Genomic DNA, 20659 nt, shown 5'->3' on the forward strand with positions numbered 1-20659 from the left:
ATCTAATCAATAATATTTTTAGCAGCAGCCTAGTGTGAGGGAGAGCAGTAGTTGTTAGCCATTTAACAGTCTTATGGCCAGGGGATAGAAGCTGTTAAGGAGTCTGTTGGTCTGAGACTTGATGAATCGGTACCGCCTGCYGGACRGGAGCATGGAGAACAGTCCATGTCTCGGGTGGCTGGAGTGTTTTGGAAATGTTTCGGGCCTTTCTCTGACACCGYCTGGCATGTACGTCCTGGATGGCTGGGAGCTAACCTCAGTGATGCACTAGTCCATCTGCACCACCCTCTCTAAGGTCTTCCGGTCGAGGGCGGTGCATTTGCCATACCAGACGGTGATACAGCCAGTCAGGATGCTCTCGATGTTGCAGCTGTAAAAGTTGCTAAGGACCTGAGGGGCCATGCCAAAAAATGTCAGCCTCCCGAGGGCCAATAGGCACTGCCGTGCCTCATTCACGACTGTGCTGATGTGAAAGAACCATGTTAAGTCCTCAGTGATGTGSACACCGAGGTACTTGAAGCTCTTGACCCTCTCCACTGCGGCCCCGTCGATGTGGATGGGGGTGTGCACCCKCCCCTGTTTCCTGTAGTCCACGATCAGCTCCTTGGTCTTACTGACATTGAGGGAGAGGTTGTTGTCCTGGCACGACATTGCCAGGTCTCTGACCTCCCTGTAGGCCGTTGGTGATCAGGCCTACCACTGTTGTGTCTTCAGCAAACTTGATGTTGGAGTCGTCGGTGGAGGGCACTATGGTGGTGAATGCTGAATTGTAGTCGAACAGMATCCTCACATAGGTATTCCTCTTTTCTAGGTGGGAGAGGACAGTGTGGAGTACGATTGTGTTGTCTGTGGATCTGTTGGGGAGGTATGCAAATTAGAGTGGGTCAATGTTGTCTGGGATGATGGCGTTGAGGTGTGCCATGACCAGCCTTTCAAAGCACTTCATTATTACAGATGTGAGTGTTAGAGGGCGGTAGTCATTGTCGCAGGATGCCTTAAGAGTTTTTGGGAACAGGAATGATGGTAGTCAGCTTGAAACGTGGGGATCACAGGTAGAAAATGTCCTTCAAGATGCCTGCCAGGTGGTCTTCACATGCCCTGAGGACACGCCTTGGAATACTGTCTGGCCCTGCGGCCTTACGAGTGTGTTTGTGTACGTGCATGCGTGCTTGTGTGATGCCCAACAGCATGCCAGCAGCAAGGTAGAACTGAGAGGTGTGATGAACCTGCCGTCCTCAGATCACCTGTGTCTATCTCTTTACACAAGGCAATACTGCTCATAATCATTGATGAAGGTCACAGTAAATAATTCATACATATCAATAGTATCCCATATTTCTCTCTGTTGGCCTGCGTCCAGTGACCGTCCATCATAGTTTTAGACAGTGCCATGTCCTTCAGGTGTCACTCCACATTTGACAAGGTAGCACGTCCGGTGAACAGRTCAGGGTTCCATAGCCGCAGGCAGAACAGTTGGCCCTCAGTCTTTTTCGTCTATTCGTTGGTGTGCTGCTTAGGCTTGGGCGGTATCCAGATTTTTACATTATGGGATTTACAGTATTACCGGCATAGCACACAAGTTAGCGCTAGAAATGCACAAAAAAAGCCCAATGGTCGTCTATTACCAGAATGCTAACAAAATTAGCACAAGTAATAGCGACATCACATAGACGCTGTTAGCTAAATGCTAACAAGCGAAAACTAACACAAACTAGTTGTGATGCTGCTCTTCCTTCAGAAAAGCGTGCATGTGTACATGGATCAGAGGGGAGAAAAATGGAGTAGGGAAAAAATGATAGTATGAAGCACAGGGGAAGAATGGCAGYTGTACAGAACTCATCCAGAGCTGTTGACTTCTGAAACCGGGTAGAAAGCCGTTATAAGATATCTGATGGCAAACATTTAGTAGTGAATTGCATACAAGTGTAATCACCTCATGTTCGTCGCACAACAGCGCCTCGCCAATAGCTATATAGAACGCTATGGACTCACCAGCTCCCGCTTTCTACCATTGTGCTATTTACAAACAAACACGTGGTTGKCTCAACTGTTCTGGGGAACTACAGTAAGCTTCATAATGTGACAGGTGAAATGATGAACGCAATCTGCTTTATCTCCTAGCGTATTGCACAAGTKGACTGCAGTTATTATTAACTTAATTAAAAAGTAGCTACTGATATTCACATTTATTGAAACTTAAATGAAATAGTTTGGACGGTATTACGGTATTGAAAAATTACAGTATTAYGGTATTTTTCCAAATACCCCGGTATACGGTATACCGCCCAAGCCTAGTGCTGCTGTGTATTTTTAGCAGCCGTTCTAGAAGTTATTGTTTTTAAAGATCCCTGCATGGTTCAGGGTGGTTGCTATGAGCAATGAGTGTTTTTGTTAATGAATCCTAACTTCTCTCTCTTTTTCTCTCTTTCTCTCTACCTCTCTCGCTCTCTCTGTCTCTCTCTTTCTCTGTCTCTCATCTAGACATGGAACACGGTGTGCTGGTGAGGTTGCTGCGGCCGCCAACAACGATGTTTGTGGGGTGGGCGTGGCCTACAACGCCAAAATTGGAGGTGATTGAGGCATGCTCTGCCAATAGCTAATTGTGATTGGTTGACTAGGGTCTGCTGTCAGTTGAACCAAAGTCAATTTCAGTAGAGCACACCGTAGCAATCTCTATACTTGCTAGCTGCCACTTCTGAATATTTACCAACTTTTGTCTCTAATCTTTCGTCAAAACCAAGTCATTTAATCAGTCTAATGGACTATATCAAGCAACTGTCTGGCCTTTACCTACTWGTGTCCCTAAGCACTCTATCAAAGACAAGCAGCCAACAGTGGAGCCTTGAGAGCAGTCCCCAGCAGTCAGCCATAACTCTCCTACTCCTCCTAGCATGCATCTCCTGCTCTAGCAGCTCAGTGTGTTCTCCTGCTGGGCCGTTCCTAATTACTGTACAGTGATTAGCATTTAGTGGCTGCGTTGACCCCACCCCCAAACACACACACACTCATCTCYCACAGCTCACAGCTTTTAGATAGGAGCCAGTGAACACAGCTGGAGGGAAAGTAACCCAGCAGTCTCTCCATGGGATTCTAACCTCCTGCCCATTTTTTTTATTTTATTTAACTAGGCAAGTTAGTTAAGAACAAATTCTTATTTACAGTGATGGTCTAGGAACAGTGGGTTAACTGCCTTGTTCAGGGGCAGAACAACAGATTTTTACCTTGTCAGCTCGAGGATTCGATCTAACAACCTTTCAGTTACTGGCCCAACGCTCCAACCACTAGGCTACCTGCCGCCCCATGACACTAATGATTATGATGATGATTGTTATAGCGGCATTAATGTGTTAGCTACTGCAGGATTCAAGACATTACCATTCACATTTACCTCATATCAGACCCCAATTCATCTTTCAAACGCCATCTTGCTTTTATCCAGACTGATTGCTCCATACACACGCAATCAATGTGTGTCTCTGCAGGGCCTGTTTTTATTTTTTTATTTAACCTTTATTTAACCAGGTAGGTTTTCTAGAGTGTGTAATTGAAGTCTTTGTGGTTTATCATCTGTCTCTGAGATACAGCAGATAACCTGTGGTTAGCTAGTCAGGTACCGTTGCAGTATAGGACTTATTTGACGATGGCTCATTTCACGCCTTCTGCTACCATTACTGTTCAGAACACTGATCTGAGGCGGTCCACATCAAWGCTGCAGACAGGCCCTGTCACAAAGAGCAAGTTTTTCCATCCCAAGATCTTAAATAAAACAATTACTATAGTAAGTGCTAGGTAAGTAACGATTCACCGATATGCATCCTCTAGTTCAAATATATAAGTTATGAGTGCATCAGTCTGCGGGTACTCCAAACCGATCCAAATGCATGAGCATGCATCGGTCAGAAAATCGATTCAAACATTACGAATCGGCGTTTCACAAATGTTTATTGCTCAAATTACTTGCTTTCTACCTTCCAAAAATACCTCATMTTTTGTGACAACTGCGTCCTCTCCTTCAGTGTCGAACTAAGCATGTAATTATGTTGACAGTCATTAATCTGCAAGTCATTTGGCATGCCAAACAACCCCAGGCAATATCAGTAGCGTAGTCAAACTGTGCGCGCTGGCCAATGACAGGTAAGCCTATTCCTGATCTGGCATATCTGCGCTTCAGCATTCAAATGTTTGTAAAATGGCTTGCTCAATATTAGGCTTTATTAGTTGAGTGACAACMAATGTAATTTGCTMAGTTATTTTTATCAAATGCACTGTTGAAAATTGTTTTAGCAGAATTAAAGTAGCCTAAGCTACCACCAGAGAAACAACTCTCATCTGGCTATAGGGAGGCTACATGCTGATCATTAGATTTTATTTTGATTGTTCAGTTTCACCATCAGCAATAGTTTTGATAGTTTTAGATATGCAGGGTAAAATGTATAATTGCATAATGAAATTGTAAATTTGCTACCTGCACTGCATAGTCTAAGTGGTAGAAGAAGATAAGCTCACTATGAGTCCATCAACACTTCCAAACAGGCTAAACCATTCGATTATGAGATGGGGGTGAAATCCAAAGTTGTGCTGTATATTCATAGCAATTCTTTTCAGATAAATATTGAGGGGCATCAGCAGCAGATTTTAATTTAGAATAGAAAATTAATGTGTGTATGCAACAAATGTTAGAGGAACAAATCGATGGGATTCATTGCGATATGAACAAATCGATGCGATTTGATATGATACAATTCGATGCACTAATTCACGTGTCAAACTCATTCAACAGAGGGACGAGTGTCTGCAGGTTTTTGGTTTTTCCTTTCAATTAAGACCGAGACAACCAGCTGAAGGGAGTTCCTTACTAATTAGTGACCTTAATTCATCAATCAGGTACAAGGGTGGAGCGTAAACCCACACTCAGCCCTCCGTGGAATGAGTTTGACACATGCTCTAAGCGCTTTGCACACCTGGATTGTACAATATGTGCCCGTTTATTTTTTATTCTTCAAGCTCTGTCAAGTTAGTTGTTGATCATTGATAGACAGCCATTTTGAAGTCTTGCCATAGATTTGTAAGACGATTTAAGTCAAAACTGTAACTAGGCCACTCAGGAACAATCAACGTTGTCTTGGTAAGCAACTTCAGTGTATATTTGGCCTTTTGTTTTCGGTTATTGTCCTGCTGAAAGGTGAATTTGTCTCCCAGCAGACTGAATCAGGTTTTCCTCTAGGATTTTGCTTGTGCTTAGCTTTATTCTGTTTCTTTTAACCCCCAAAAACTCCCTAATCCTTGCCAATGACAAGCATACCCATAACATGATGCAGCCACCACCATGCTTGAAAATGTGAAGTGTGGTACTCAGTGATGTGTTATGTTGAATTTGCCCCAAATGTAACATTTGTATTCAGGACATAAAGTTCATTTCTTTGCCACATTTTTGCAGTTTTACTTTAGTGCCTTATTGCAAACAGGAAGCATGTTTGGAATATTTTTATTCTGTACAGGCTTCCTTCTTATAACTCTTTAATTTATGTTAGTATTGTGGAGTAACTATAATGTTGTTGGTCCATCCTCAGTTTTCTCCTATCACAGCCATTAAACTCTGTAACTGTTTTAAAGTCACCATTGGCCTCATGGTGAAGTCCCTGAGCGGTTTCCTTCCTTTCYGGCAACTGAGTTTGGAAAGACTTTGTACTGACTGGGTTCATTGATACACCATCCAAAGTGCAATTAATAACTTCACCATGCTCAAAGGGAAATCCTGACCGGTTGCATCACTGCCTGGTAYGGCAATTGCTCGCCCTCCGACCGCAAGGCACTTCAGAGGGTAGTGCGTACGGCCCAGTACATCACTGGGGCAAAGCYKCCTGCCATCAGGACCTCTACACCAGGCGGTGTCAGAGGAAGGCCCTAMAAATTGTCAAATACMCCAGCCACCCCAGTCATAGACTATTCTCTCTAACAGGGTTGACCTTAAAATGAAGGACAGATGTAAATGAATCACTAATCACATTAAATAATCATCTTCAGAAATGACAATGCCAAAGCAACAAAGGTTTTACAATGATGGTGAAAACTTGGAGACATTTTGCAGTTAAAATCTTCCTAGAAGTCACAGAGGATACACAGAGGGACATGTCAAAATGCATAATTTTGACAATTTCAYAAGTCTTTATTCATATACAAATTTGGATTTATTGAAATCTCCATGTGGTCTATATTAAAAGGGCACTTTATTTAATATAACTGGCTTTTAAAATTCAATATTGGTGCACAATTTCTACTTTAAAAAAGAAGGCAATGATTTCAATGAATGACCCTGCTACTGGGCCAGTTGGTTTCCCTCAGGTCACAGACACTGTTGGAGGCACYGTAAAAACCCTAAAACCCTCCCGCACTTGTTCGTCAGAAGGAATGTTCTGTCAATCTTGTGTTTGTGAGATGTATGTTTTCCTACCTGGTTGTTTAATGAAGGTATTGACTCTTGTTTTAATGGCCAGCTGTGCTTGTTTATAGCTACAACAGTAAAAAGTGTGTGCGTGTGAGTAAGTGAGCACACGTCTGCATGCTTGTGTCTGAGAGTACAATTGCTCATCACATCTGGCAGAGTGACAGGCTCATAAGCCCTTTGTCTCCCCAGTGTGTTTGTCAATATGACAGCCGGACACAAAAGGCTTTGTATCCCAACTGCATCATGTTTATAGCACCCTACCTCTTCTCCGCTCATGCTGTTTCTCTGTCTCTCTCTTTCTGTCACCTCTCTTTCTCCCTTTGTCTCACCCTACCTGTCTGTCTACTTTAYTTTACCTCTAATTTCACCTGTCTCYCTCTCTCGATCTGTGTACTGACCTTGCGTGTGTGTGTTCAGGTGTGCGTATGCTGGACGGRGAGGTGACAGACGTGGTGGAGGCCCACTCCCTCAGCCTCAACTCGCAGCACATCCACATCTACAGTGCCAGCTGGGGCCCAGAGGATGATGGGAAGACGGTAGACGGCCCCGCCAAGCTGGCCAAGGAGGCCTTCCTCCGAGGAGTCACTGAGGTCAGTCAGTGGAGCTAATTCATTACTGGAGCACACATGGTTTATGATGCATACCTACCTAGGGTTGTTGCGATGACCTTATTATTGCCACACCAGCATTCATGAGTCGTGACCGCAGAAAAATTCTATGTGACCCCTGAGTCATGGTAATCTCCTTTTATGCACTCTGGACATGCTTTGGTAGTACCCAACTTGCTAACGACKTTGTTAATGGCCTGGTACTCAGGGCTCTATTGTCCCTCAACCACTCTGACATCAATGCAAATGCAATCGAAAGTCACATCAAACACTTATCATCAAAACAGTAGGCCTATTGTACTTTTACAACTCACCTCACTGTGATGATCAATTTGAAGAAAGAAGTTCAACAGCAGGTTGAAACAGTGTAAAACATGGTTGTTGTGGATGTTGTTTCAAAGCCTAACACAACGAAATGGACAGCGCTTTCTAAGTTGATGATTAATTAAAAACACCCATAAGCATATTAGAGTTTATGAGCCCAAGCCCCCCCTCCCCAAAATATAAATATAAAAAGTATGATTGTGCMATTATACAGTACATAGCTGTACCGCATATTACACATGGCAGAAAAACATCAAACAAAACTGATTTAAGATGTCTGGTACATAATTGGTCTAGCCTATACTCCAAAATTAAACACATTCTAGTAATCACCTTTGAGTGTGGACTGTATTATTATGCATACTGGATAGACTGGTTACCTTATGCTACACTCCAAAATGTCTATCCATTTTGTATAGTCCTAGGCGATGCTGTTGGTTCATTGATTGTGCAGGGCGGCTTACAGTTAGCYTACAATTTTTGAATAGCCTTTTTATATTTTKTATAATTCATTGGGTGACACATTACCTTCAGCAGAATATCTTGCCACTAAACCAGAAGTAGCCTACAAAACAGACCGATGGGAAACCGTGCAGCCTTCATTCGCTAYTCAAGCGCATACAGATTACATGTATTTTTTCCACTTCCCCTGTTCCTGCCCGTTTCATAATGGGCCATTCTAAATTTAAATTAATTTGACATTAGTAAAAACAAGATTAMATTGAGAATAGTCTGATGGGTGAAAATATCATGACTTGATGAGAGAACAGCTGTGCAGCCTGAGGCAAGAAATGGAGCGCAAKRTTTTTTTCTACTTTCTCAAATCACCAACAGCCTATAGTCTCACCATGCAGCCCAAATAGGTTTTGATTTCTAAGACATTCTAAGGTTTGTATCATTCACAACTGAAGTTGCCAAAATCTAGAATATAGGACCAAATGATCCCTTTTACGCTCAACATAGCCACTTCATATGCTCTCTCGCTCCATAATGGAAAACATATCCTTTCTATTTTATTCAGCTAAGTTCAATTATATTCTTCYTACTATAAAATACAATAGTGTCATGGGGACTTATAAGCATATCTTGTCAGCTAAATTAACAAACCTACAGCCTACATAGATAACATAGGCCTACAGTAGGCCAACTCCAATATGTTCCTCTTAAATACTTTTTCTTCATATTATGTTTGTTTCTTTAGACCTGACCAAAATAAACAATGCATTTATTGTGATGGTGTATATTAAATGGATTTATTAGACTTTTTTCAAATGTATACTGAACAAAAATATAAACGCAACATGCAACAATTTCAACGATTTTACTGAGTTAAAGTTCATGTAAGTCAGTCAATTGAAATAAATGAATCGGGCCCTAATCTATGAATTTCACATTACTGGCCATCCACTTGGGAGCCAGACCCAGCCAATTGGAATTAGTTTTTTTCCCCACAAATGGCCTTTATTACAGACAAACATACTCCTCAGTTTCATTAGCTGTCTGAGTGGCTGGTCTCAGACAATCCCGCAGGTGAAGAAGCCGGATGTGGACGTYCTGGGCTGGCGTGGTTAAATGTGGTCTGTGGTTGTGAGGTCGGTTGGACGTACTGCCAATTTCTCTAAAATAACGTTGGAGGCGGCTTATGGGGTGAAATTAACTTTAAATTCTCTGGCAATAGCTCTGGTGGACATTCCTGCCGTCAGCATGCCAAACTTGAGACATCTGTGGCAGTGTTGTGTGACAAAACTGCACATTTTATAGTGGCCTTTTATTGTCCCCAGCACAAGGTGCACTTGTGTAATGATCATGCTGTTTAGTAAGCTTATTGATATGCCACACCTGTCAGGTGGATTGATTATCTTGGYAAATAAGAAATGGTCACTAACGGGTTTGTAAACAAATTTGMGAGAAATAAGCTTTTTGTGAGTATGGAACATTTCTGGGATCTTTTATTTCAGCTCATGGAACATGGGACMAACACTTTACATGTTGCGTTTATATTTTTGTTCAGCATAGATGTTCCAAAGCCGTGGATCAGCGGCTTGTATGTCTGGAGGACTGGAGATGCTMAACGTGTTTATTGTCATGCAAAAGACTGCTTTCTTTTGCATGACAATAACCGTCTGATAACATTTTATGACCGCCACAGCCCTATACCTACCAGATGTTGTTTTAAAGACACATACACATAAGAAGGGTAGAATARGAACAACTGTATGGTCCACCAGGGAATTTTTTAATTGGAAACAAGTTATTGCTGTTTAAAATKTAACATTTTACACACATTATCACAAATTATCTTCAAAATAATTAGGTTTTCCATGATAATATTTAGTAGAAGGTGTATCTAAATTAAACAGTATTAAACTCTGTGGCAAGCGATGCAACCACCATACCTGACCTAGAGTATGTTCTGGCCTGGAGCACCAGGTTGAACTGTCATATCATGCCAGAACTGTAACTATTCACCTCTGCTTTATTTGATCAGTTTACTCAGAGCATTTGTTATTAGCTTAGCAGAGAATACGCTGTAGGTCTGACATGATAGTTACACCAGGCCAGAACACCTAATCTCACCCACCAGCCGGCTCTCTCGCTGTCGAGAMGTCTGGTTTCCGAGCGCCTCAGAATGGGACTTGACTGGAAGTCTATGACGGGAGCGGACAAAACAACCACTGGTTTTAATTGGCTGATCCTTGTCCACCACCATCTAACATATAACCTTTAGAAACAATCCTCTGGATTTCGAATCACCATCTAGCATACCTTTAGAACCTCCCTCTCTATATTACCATATGTATTTATATATTCCAGCTACCAGTCACTTTTCAGCCCTCTTTACATGTACAGGTGACTACCAAAATAATTTATATACGCTTGACTAAGTTAGGGATACAAAGTATATTGAAGCAGGTGATTCCACACAGGTGTGGTTGTTGCGTTAATTAGGCAATTAACATCCCATCATGCTTAGGGTCATGTATAAAAATGCCAGGCAGGCCATTAAATATGATTTATGCTTGATCCAGCAATGCRGTGCRGAGGGTCCGTAAGGAGGGTGTCACGCAATTGTGGAGCCTCCRGAGGCTTTAAGAGGCTAAATCGAKCTTTGTATGGCAATTCCGTGCGCCTCTAAAAATGTGTAACAATGCGGATGGTGATAGATGCGGTATAGAGGTCAATTAAACGGGGATAGCAGAATGCTGGATTGGCACACATTTAACAAATCTGATTTAACAAAGTGGATATTTGTGAAATCTGTCATGATTGATGTATTGTTACAGGCTAACAATGTGGTTACTAAAGTCCGGTTTGAATATATTTGTCTGTTTTCGCTGCATAACAGTTAGAAGTTATCCCTTTTCAGTTTTAGAAGAAGTGACTGCTAAATGCTAACTTCCATTYGTGTAAGCTGGTAGCATAGTGCAGTTGATTGATGACATGAACATGTATTGAGGTTGACATCATACAAACATTATACTCCAATTTTTACCTATGTGAAACACACGTATAAACAATAGCCTAAATCTGCAATGAGGCGATTCGGCATATTTTCCTCACGGCATCTTTCCCAGCRAGTTTCCATGGCATTTCTTTTGTTTTGGTCAAGTTCCATTGACCTCTTTACCGCATCTAYGGAAGGGGCCACCTTTTTACATCATGCTATCTTGACTGAACTTCAGTGTCAAGCATCGGGAAACGGATTACAGCATCTCAATCTCAGAAAAGTTAAGGTCTTATCTTTTAGTTTAGCTAGTTGCTAGTCGTAATTAGCTGGCTAGCTATAGAGATTAGCCCTGAATCACTATGAGTGGTGAAGACCAATTTATTGGATACATATGACAGCTCCCCAAAGCGCAAGAAGTATGAACGATCTGACTTCTGCAGAGGCCGCAGAAATCTACTTTTATTTTGGCTACCATGGCTATGCCCCATTGGATGACAGTGCCCTCCATCCACAGGGCACGAGTGATCACTGAATAGTTTGATGAGCATGAAAGCAATGTAAACCATATGCCATAGCCGTCTCAGTCACCAGATCTCAACCCAATTGAATATTCATGGGAGCTTCTGGACCGGTGCCTGAGACTGTGTTTTCCATCAACAAAACACCAAATTATGGAATTTCTTGTGGAAGAATGGTGTCGCATCCTTCCGATATAGTTCCAGACACTTGTAGAATATATGCCAAGGTGAATTTAAGCTGTTCTGGCTCGTGGTGGCCCAATAACCTATTAARACACTTTGTTGGTGTTTCCTTTATTTTGGCAGTTACCTATATACAGTGCATTCGGAAAGTATTCAGACCCCTTGAATTATCCACATTTTGTTACGTTACAGCCTTATTCGAAAATTKATTGAATAGTTTTTTTCCCTCATCAATCTACACACAATACCCCATAATGACAAAGCAAAAACGGGTGGATGGGGAGCGTCGCTGCACAGCTATTTTCAGGTCTCTCCAGAGATGTCAGATCTGGTTCAAGTCCGGGCTCTGGCTGGGCCACTCAAGGACATTCAGAGACTTGACCCGAAGCCACTCCTGTGGTGTCTTGGCTGTGTGCTTAGGGTCCTTGTCCTGTTGGAAGGTGAACCTTCGCCCCAGTCTGAGGTCCTGAGCACTGTGGAGCAGGTTTTCGTTAAGGATCTCTTTGTACTTTGCTCTGTTCACCTTTCCCTCGACCCTGAGTAGTCTCCCAGTCCCTGACGCTGAAAAATATCCCCACAGCATGATGCTGCCACCACTATGCTTCACCGCAGGAATGGTGCCAAGTCTCCTTCAGATGTGACGCTTGGCATTCAGGCCAAAGAGTTCAATCTTGGTTTCATCAGACCAGAGAATCTTGTTTCTCATGGTCTGAGAGTCTGTAGCTGCCTTTTGGCAAACTCCAAGAGGGCTGTCATGTGCCTTTTACTGAGGAGTGGCTTCCATCTGGCCACTCTAACATAAAGGCCCGATTGGTGGAGTGCTGCAGAGATGGTTGTCCTTCTGGAAGGTTCTCCCATCTCCACAGAGGAACTCTGGAGTGCTGAGGGGAGTGACCATCAGGTTCTTGGTCACCTCCCTGACCAAGGCCCTTCTCCCCCGATTGCTCAGTTTGGCTGGGCGCCCAGCTCTAGGAAGAGTATTGGTGGTTCCACATTTTTTCCATTTATGAATGATGGAGGCCACTGTGTTCTTGGGGACCTTCAATGCTGTGGACATTTTTTGGTACCCTTCCCCAGATCTGTGCCTCGACACAATCCTTTCTCTGAGCTCTACGGACAATTCCTTCAACCTCATGGCTTGGTTTTTGCTCTGACAACTGTGGGACCTCATAGAAACAGGTGTGTCCCTTTCCAAATGATGTCCAATCAATTGAATTTACCACAGGTGGACTCCAATGAAGTTGTAGAAACATCTCAAGGATGATCAATGGAAACAGGATGCACCTGAGCTCAATTTCAAGTGCAGCGACGCTCCCCATCCAACCTGACAAAGCTTGAGAGGATCTGCAGAGGAACTCCCCAAATACAGTTGTGCCAAGCCTGTAGCGTCATATTTTCCTGTTGGTCGCAAGCCACTTGCTGAAGGGAGTCTATATGCGTGGCTGGAATCAAAATAACAGTAATTTCAACATATGTATATCGTCGACCAGTGAAGGGTCTGTCACATTACACGGTATTCGCTACATGAGTTCGTGATATTTTCTGGGGTTTACTTTGTTTTTTTTGCTTTTGTCAAATTATGGGGTATTGTAGTGTAAAGTAATGAGGGGGAAAATAAGGCTGTAACGTAACCAAAAATGTAATTGTCAAGGGTGTCTGAATACTTTCTGAATGCGCTGTAGCTTCCTCACTTATTCCTTATTTCTCATGTTATTTTTTGTTATAATTTTTGATATTTGAATACTGCACTGTTGGGTGGGCTTGAAAGTTAAGCATTTCACTGTACATGTCCATTGTAACAAATAAAGTTGAAAAGTTGAACTTGAACTCTGGATTTCAAAGTGCCGAGCAGCGAAGGTGATTTAGGCTAACCAAGGAAGTGAGTTCGGGATATCGAAAGTATGCATCTTGGAATCAATTGGGCTACCCAAAAATATATATTGCCACTATGAATAGAACATTTACTTTTGATTGACGATTTTCTGTGCATTTTAATACAGCTGTGGCAGGTCTCTCTCTCTACCAACTCTATTTTTACCACAGTCCCTTTCAAGTCCTATTTTGTTGCACAGTGTTTCAGTCTTTATATGCAGTAGCAATTGAGCGATGGAGGACGCATGTTTCTTACTGAGGAACACCCAATACATTACCCATAGCTCAATTGCGATGGAGGGTCCAGGTTCCTCTTGCTCGTAGAAAATACCCTCGTCAGGTAGCATATCACCAGGACCTTGGCAGGAGATATTCAAGACTGGAGGCAGGCTCATGACGACTGGATATCACTTGGGAGGTTTTTGCAGATTTGTACAAGAGTTAAGGGTGTGGCATAGGCGCTTTGGGTGTGATTTTTCTGCTGGAGGGACTAAGAGATAATAAAAATTTTATTCGAACTTATATATAACTTTAACAGTTATTCTTATACCGGTTTCCATGGCTTTTAAAAATCTGTATATCTGTTTCCGGAACAGTTATGGACTCGGCAATGGGGTTTACGCTCTTTTGTAGGGGCAGGGTGGCTTTCGGGTTCTGTTTCTTTCATATGGACAATAATTGTTATATAGGGATCAGGTTCTGGTCTCATTCAGTGTCTGGTGGTCCCTGAAACCGGTTCCAACGCCTTGGTGCAGATCTCTTCTACAGTGGTTTAAGAGTCGTCTCTCGGTAGTATTGTTCGAGGAGGCCTGTCTTGGAATAGGCCTGTATTGATCTGTCTAAACTACTTGGGGACCTCTACCTCACCCGAGCAGGTAAGCAAGGGTTCCTAATGGGTATTGCAAGGGATTTTCTCTTTAGTATATCATGATTTCGCTTGAATGATATTTCAACTTTGGGTCGCAGTGACAACGGGGAGCACAGTGGGCTGCCTCCTGGCTGAGATGTAGATGCAATCTGTTTAACGAGGCAATAACACAACGCAGGAAAACGAGTGCAACCAGAGGCTGGCTTTTCTTGTTGGCTGGCGATTTTAATTCGACGTTACTAGACACGTGAATGCCACCGTAGCAACGCGATCCAGCCACGCGTCTATTATTTGCACTGGTCATCCAAAGCCAACACTTTTTTCTCTCTCGGTCGCAGGGGCCTTTCGGGCACTTTCTCATAGGGTTGGGCCTTTCGTGAGCCGTTTGCCAATGGACTACGGAACAGAACTTGATTAAAAATTCTCCTGGGGAGGCGTGGGAGATCTTTTATTTATGCTGGCCTCATCGCTCTAACTTTAAGCATCAGCTGTCTGAGCTGCTTACCGATCACTGCTTTGCTTTATCTTGGCCAGGTCGCAGTTRTAAATGAGAACTTGTTCTCAACTGGCCTACCTTGTTAAATAAAGGTGAAATAAAATATTAAAAAATTAAAAAATGTATCAACACATCTCCTTCTCCACTGGGGCTGATAAAGTCCTAGACCACTGTTACTCAACCCACAAACAAGCATACAAGACCCTCCCCTGTCCCCCCTTCGGCAAATCAGATCATGTCTCTATACTCCTGCATCCTGCTTACAGGATCAGAGTCTATGTTTCAGGACTGCTTTGCTAGCGCTGACTGGAATATGTTTTGRGACTCTGCTGATAGCATCGACGCACTAACCACCTCCGTCTCGTGCGTCATCAGGAAATACATTGCAGACGTTGTCCCCACAGTGAAGATTCACTGCTTCCCCAATCAAAAGCCCTGGATTAACACTGACATATGCGCTAAACTAAAGGACAGAGCTACCGCACACAGGGCTATTGCAGCCAACCCCGAGGCTACGGCTAAAGACGAACACGTACAACAAGTCCCGCTACGACCTCCACAGAGCCATCAAACAGGCAAAAGGACAATATAGGAACAAGGTGGAATCCTATTATACCGGCACCGACACTCGACTCATGTAGCAAGGGCTACGGTCCATTATGGATTACAAAGGTAGACCTAACCATGATCTATCCAATGATGCCTCCCTACCAGTCGAACGCAATACATTTATTCGAGCTGTGCACGAGGGCCCCTACAGTCCCAGAGGACTGGGTGATCTCGCGCTCCGAGGCCGACGTAAGTAAAGTTTTTAACCTGGTCAACACTCTCCAAGGCCACGGGGCTATACGGTATTCCAGGGCGCATTCTCAGAGCATGCACAGACCAGCTGGCAGGCATCTTCACGGTCATTTTCAGTCTCTTATTGCCCCAGTCTGTAATCCCTACTTKTTTTATGCTGACCAGCATCATTCCTGTGCCCAAGAACACATCATCTCCATCATCCCAGACACCCTGGACCCACTTCAATTTGCATACCGCCCCAACAGATCAACAGACAATGCACTCCACACTACCCTCTCGCACGTAGGACAAAGTAGTGTATTAAGGTAGTAGTTGTGGAATTGTAGGTTAGATTACTTGTTGGTTATTACTCATTGTCGGAACATAGAAGCACAAGCATTTCGCTACACTCGCATTAACATCTGCGTAACCATGTGTCATGGCTGACTAATAAAATTTGATTTGATTTGATCTTGAAAGAGGAATAGCTACACTACAGTTCAAAAGAGTTTGGGGTCACTTAAAAATGTCCTTGTTTAAAAAAAAAAAAAAAAATTAAAAACACAATTTTTTGTCCGTTAAAATAACATCGATTGAACATAAATACAGTGTAGACATTGTTATGTTGTAAATGACTGTTGTAGCTGGAAACGGCAGATTTTTTATGGAATATCTACATAGGCGTAACAGAGGCCCTTATCAGCAACTATCACTCCTGTGTTCTAATGGCACGTTGTTAGCTAATCAAGTTTATAATTTTAAAAGGCTAATTGATCATTAGAAAACCCTTTTGCAATATATGTCAGAACAGCTGAAACTGTTGTGCTGATTTAAAGAAGCAATAAAACTGGCCTTCTTTAGACTGGTGAGTATCTGGAGCATAAGCATTTGTGGGTTTGATTACAGGCTCAAAATGGGCCAGAAACAAAGAACTTTCTTCGAAACTTGTTAGTCTATCTTTGTTCTGATGAATGAAGGCTATTCCATGCGAGAAATTGCAAGAAACTGAATATCTGGTACATGCTGTGTACTCCTCCCTTCACAGAACAGCGCAAACTGTCTCTAACCAAAATAGAAAGAGGAGTGGGAGGCCTCGGTGCACAACTGAGCAAGAGGACAAGTACATTAGAGTGTCTAGTTTGAGAAACAGGTCCTCAACTGGCAGCTTCATTAAATAGTACCCCCAAAACACCAGTTCAAGTCAACAGTGAAGAGGCCACTCCGGGATGCTGGCCTTATTGATTAGATGTATTACTCCCTTACGCTGCTGTCCATTGATTATTGATTACCATTACGTATTTTACCTATTTATCCTGCTACTGGTCAAATTACTCCTATTTACATGTATATTATTACCACTAGTATATTAACACTTAGTGAAAAACTTAGAACACTGCTCTTTCCATGACAAATGGGGGGACATAGATTGATCAGGTGAATCCGTCATGTGTGCCAAAGGGTGAATGGGCAAGACAAATATTTAAGTGGCTTTTGAACGGGGTATGGTAGTAGGTGCCTGACGCACCGGTTTGAGTGTGTCAAGATCTGAACGCTACTGGTGTTTTCACACTCAACAGTTTCCCATGTGTATCAAGAATGGTCCACCACCAAAGGACATCCAGCCCACATGTTGACGCTTTCAACACCAGCATGCTTTCAACACCTTGTAGAGTCCATGCTTCGATGAATTGAGCTGTTTTGAGGGCAAAAGGGGTGAACTCAATAATAGGGAGGTGTCAGTGTAATTCCTGCTACTAGTCATTTCCAGCCTCGTTTAAATGTATATCCTACTACTAGTTACTTTTCAGCCCTGTTTACATGTATATCCTACTCTAGTCACTTTTCAGCCCTGTTACATGTATATCCTACTACTAGTCACTTTTCAGCCCTGTTAACATGTATATCCTACTCTAGTCACTTTTCAGCCCTGTTTACATGTATATCCTACTGCTAGTCACTTTCAGCTGTTCATGTATATCCTACTGCTAGTCACTTTTCAGCCTGTTTACATGTATATCCTACTGCTAGTCACTTTTCAGCCCTGTTTACATGTATATCCTACTGCTAGTCACTTTTCAGCCCTGTTTACATGTATATCCTACTACTAGTCACTTTTCAGCCTGTTTATATGTATATCCTACTGCTAGTCACTTTTCAGCCCTGTTTACATGTATATCCTACTGCTAGTCACTTTTCAGCCCTGTTAACATGTTAATCCTACTACTAGTCACTTTTCAGCCCTGTTTACATGTATATCTACTACTAGTCACTTTTCAGCCCTGTTTACATGTATATCCTACTGCTAGTCACTTTTCAGCCCTGTTTACATGTTATCCTACTGCTAGTCACTTTTCAGCCCTGTTTACATGTATATCCTACTACTAGTCACTTTTCAGCCCTGTTAACATGTATATCCTACTACTAGTCACTTTTCAGCCCTGTTTACATGTATATCCTACTGCTAGTCACTTTTCAGCCCTGTTTACATGTTATCCTACTGCTAGTCACTTTTCAGCCCTGTTTACATGTATATCCTACTGCTAGTCACTTTTAAGCCCTGTTAACATGTATATCCTACTACTAGTCACTTTTCAGCCCTGTTTACATGTATATCCTACTACTAGTCACTTTTCAGCCCTGTTTACATGTATATCCTACTACTAGTCACTTTTCAGCCCTGTTTACATGTATATCCTACTACTAGTCACTTTTCAGCCCTGTTTACATGTATATCCTACTACTAGTCACTTTTCAGCCCTGTTTACATGTATATCCTACTGCTGTCACTTTTCAGCCCTGTTTACATGTATATCCTACTGCTAGTCACTTTTCAGCCCTGTTAACATGTATATCCTACTACTAGTCACTTTTCAGCCCTGTTTACATGTATATCCTACTACTAGTCACTTTTCAGCCCTGTTTACATGTATATCCTACTACTAGTCACTTTTCAGCCCTGTTTACATGTATATCCTACTACTAGTCACTTTTTATGTATAAACCCTCCTAACTTCAGTACCCCTGCACATTGAAAAATAAAATAAGGTACTGGCACTGACCTGTATATACTTGCATTATCGTGTTTCTTTAACTCTCATCGTAGTTATTGTGTGTTTAAAAAATATACTATTTTCTATTATTTCTATTATTATTATTATTATCACTATTTTTGGGAAAGAGCTCTCAAGGTAAGAATTTCACTGCACTGTTTTACACCTGTTGTGCACGTGGCGAATAAACTTTGAAACTTGAAACAAATGTGCAATGACAAATGGCAGAGGAGAAATGGGAGCAAAATGGCTGACACAGAGTTAGATTTAGATAGGAAGGGAATAGAGGACAGCCATCGCTGTAAGAATGTGAGGAGAGGGAGTTTCAATGTAAGAAATATGATTCATATAACATAAATCTCACATCTAACACTCCCAGGATAATGGACCGATGGAAAGAAAATAATAGCCTGCAGCAAACAGGACATTTTCTGTTTTACTGAAAAGATTCCCATAATGATTTGAAATGGGGAATACCTGTTGATTTAGATGTAATCCATAAGAAAACAAAGCAATGCATCAGTAGAACCATGCTGAAAAGAGATGGTCTTCTTTTTAAGGTATCATGACTGGTGAGCTTTGAAGAGAGCAGGAGAGTCCCACTGAGTCACACGCTGGGACAAACCCTCCACAGGGGACAGGGATTAGGAAATAACATTCTCACAGCACTACTTTAGATCCATAAAGACTGTGGCTGCGTTCCCTAAGCAGTACTGTAATGCGTGTGCATGTGTGAGATATGATTTGTTTTGTTCATGTCGCTGGCACTCCCACGCCCACCTCCACTGTTTCTCATCTCAGTCTCAGCTGGAGTTGAGGCACAACACAGTGTGTGCCTATCTAGCCCCTCCTTCCCTTCATATCTCTTTCTCGCCCCTGCTCTTTTATGCAACCTCTTTCACATTTTCAATCAAWCCCTCTATTTCTCCATTAGGGATGAGCACGGATATCCGAACGGACATTAGTATTCGATTACTTAGTGGGCTCCCGAGTGGCGCAGCGGTCGAAGGCACTGCATCACAGTGCAAGAGGTGTCACTACAGTCCCTGGTTCAAATCCAGGCTGTATCACATCYGGCCGTAATTGGGAGTMCCATGGGGCGGCGCACAATTGGCCCAGCATTGTCCGGGTTTGGCTGGGGTAGGACGTCATTGTAAATAAGAATTTKTTCTTAATTGACTTGCCTAGTTAAATAAAGGTTAAATAAATAAATAGATATTGGAAGAACTGTCCACATTTACTTTTTGTCAGCCAACAAGATGAGTAGCTCTAACGAACAGCAAAAGCATTAGCATATGWCAATCTACTATTCCCCGTAGTACAAAAATAGACCTATTCTGTGCTGGAAATAAATATTCCAAACAGTCTGGGACAGTTGTGCGATGCGATCGAACTAACTTAAGTGATCATTTTTTTAACTGGCTTTTCCGCAGCAGTAAATAGTCTACCATATAGTTCATGATACATTACTAAGAGTTATGCCGGCAGCAGTGCAGTGTGTGTCAGAAAGAATACAACAGCATATCACATCCAGTGAAAGGATGTCAAGGCTTTTAAGGGATGGGGGGGTAAACATCCTTGTCTGGTGCAATATTTCACACTATCAGTCTCTCAACTGAAAACTCACACACATACAGATGCACGCACGCACACACACACACACACACACAAACTCCATCTGCATCCATCTCTCTACATGCACACACTTGAACGTGCGTGTGTGTTATATCTATGCCTGCGTGCTATACTGTATGTCTGTCTGTGCTATACTGTATGTCTCTGTATGTCTGTCTGTGTGCTATACTGTATGTCTGTCTGTGCTATACTGTATGTCTGTCTGTGTGCTATACTGTATGTCTCTGTATGTATGTCTGTCGATGCTATACTGTATGTCTGTCTGTGCTATACTGTATGTCTCTGTATGTCTGTCTGTGTGTCTGTGTGCTATACTGTTTGTCTCTGTATGTCTGTCTGTCTGTCTGCTATTCTGTATGTCTGTCTGTGCTATACTGTATGTCTCTGTATGTGTGTCTGTCTGTGCTATACTGTATGTCTGTCTGCTAT

The 20659-nt window shown here is 42.4% G+C and overlaps 1 protein-coding gene across 5 annotated transcripts in view; it reads left to right on the plus strand.

Annotated features, from left to right (window-relative positions):
* Positions 1-20659, plus strand: part of LOC111952767 (furin) — a 181738-nt gene that overhangs the window by 149598 nt on the left and 11481 nt on the right. For all 5 annotated transcript variants that reach the window (XM_023971670.3, XM_023971666.3, XM_023971667.3 and 2 more), the window contains exons 7-8: positions 2482-2570; positions 6863-7035. In XM_023971670.3, coding sequence (XP_023827438.1) covers positions 2482-2570; positions 6863-7035 — 262 coding nt within the window. The remainder of the gene's footprint in view (positions 1-2481; positions 2571-6862; positions 7036-20659) is intronic.

The sequence above is a fragment of the Salvelinus sp. IW2-2015 genome, linkage group LG26 (assembly GCF_002910315.2).
Source record: "Salvelinus sp. IW2-2015 linkage group LG26, ASM291031v2, whole genome shotgun sequence".
Taxonomy (NCBI): domain Eukaryota; kingdom Metazoa; phylum Chordata; class Actinopteri; order Salmoniformes; family Salmonidae; genus Salvelinus; species Salvelinus sp. IW2-2015.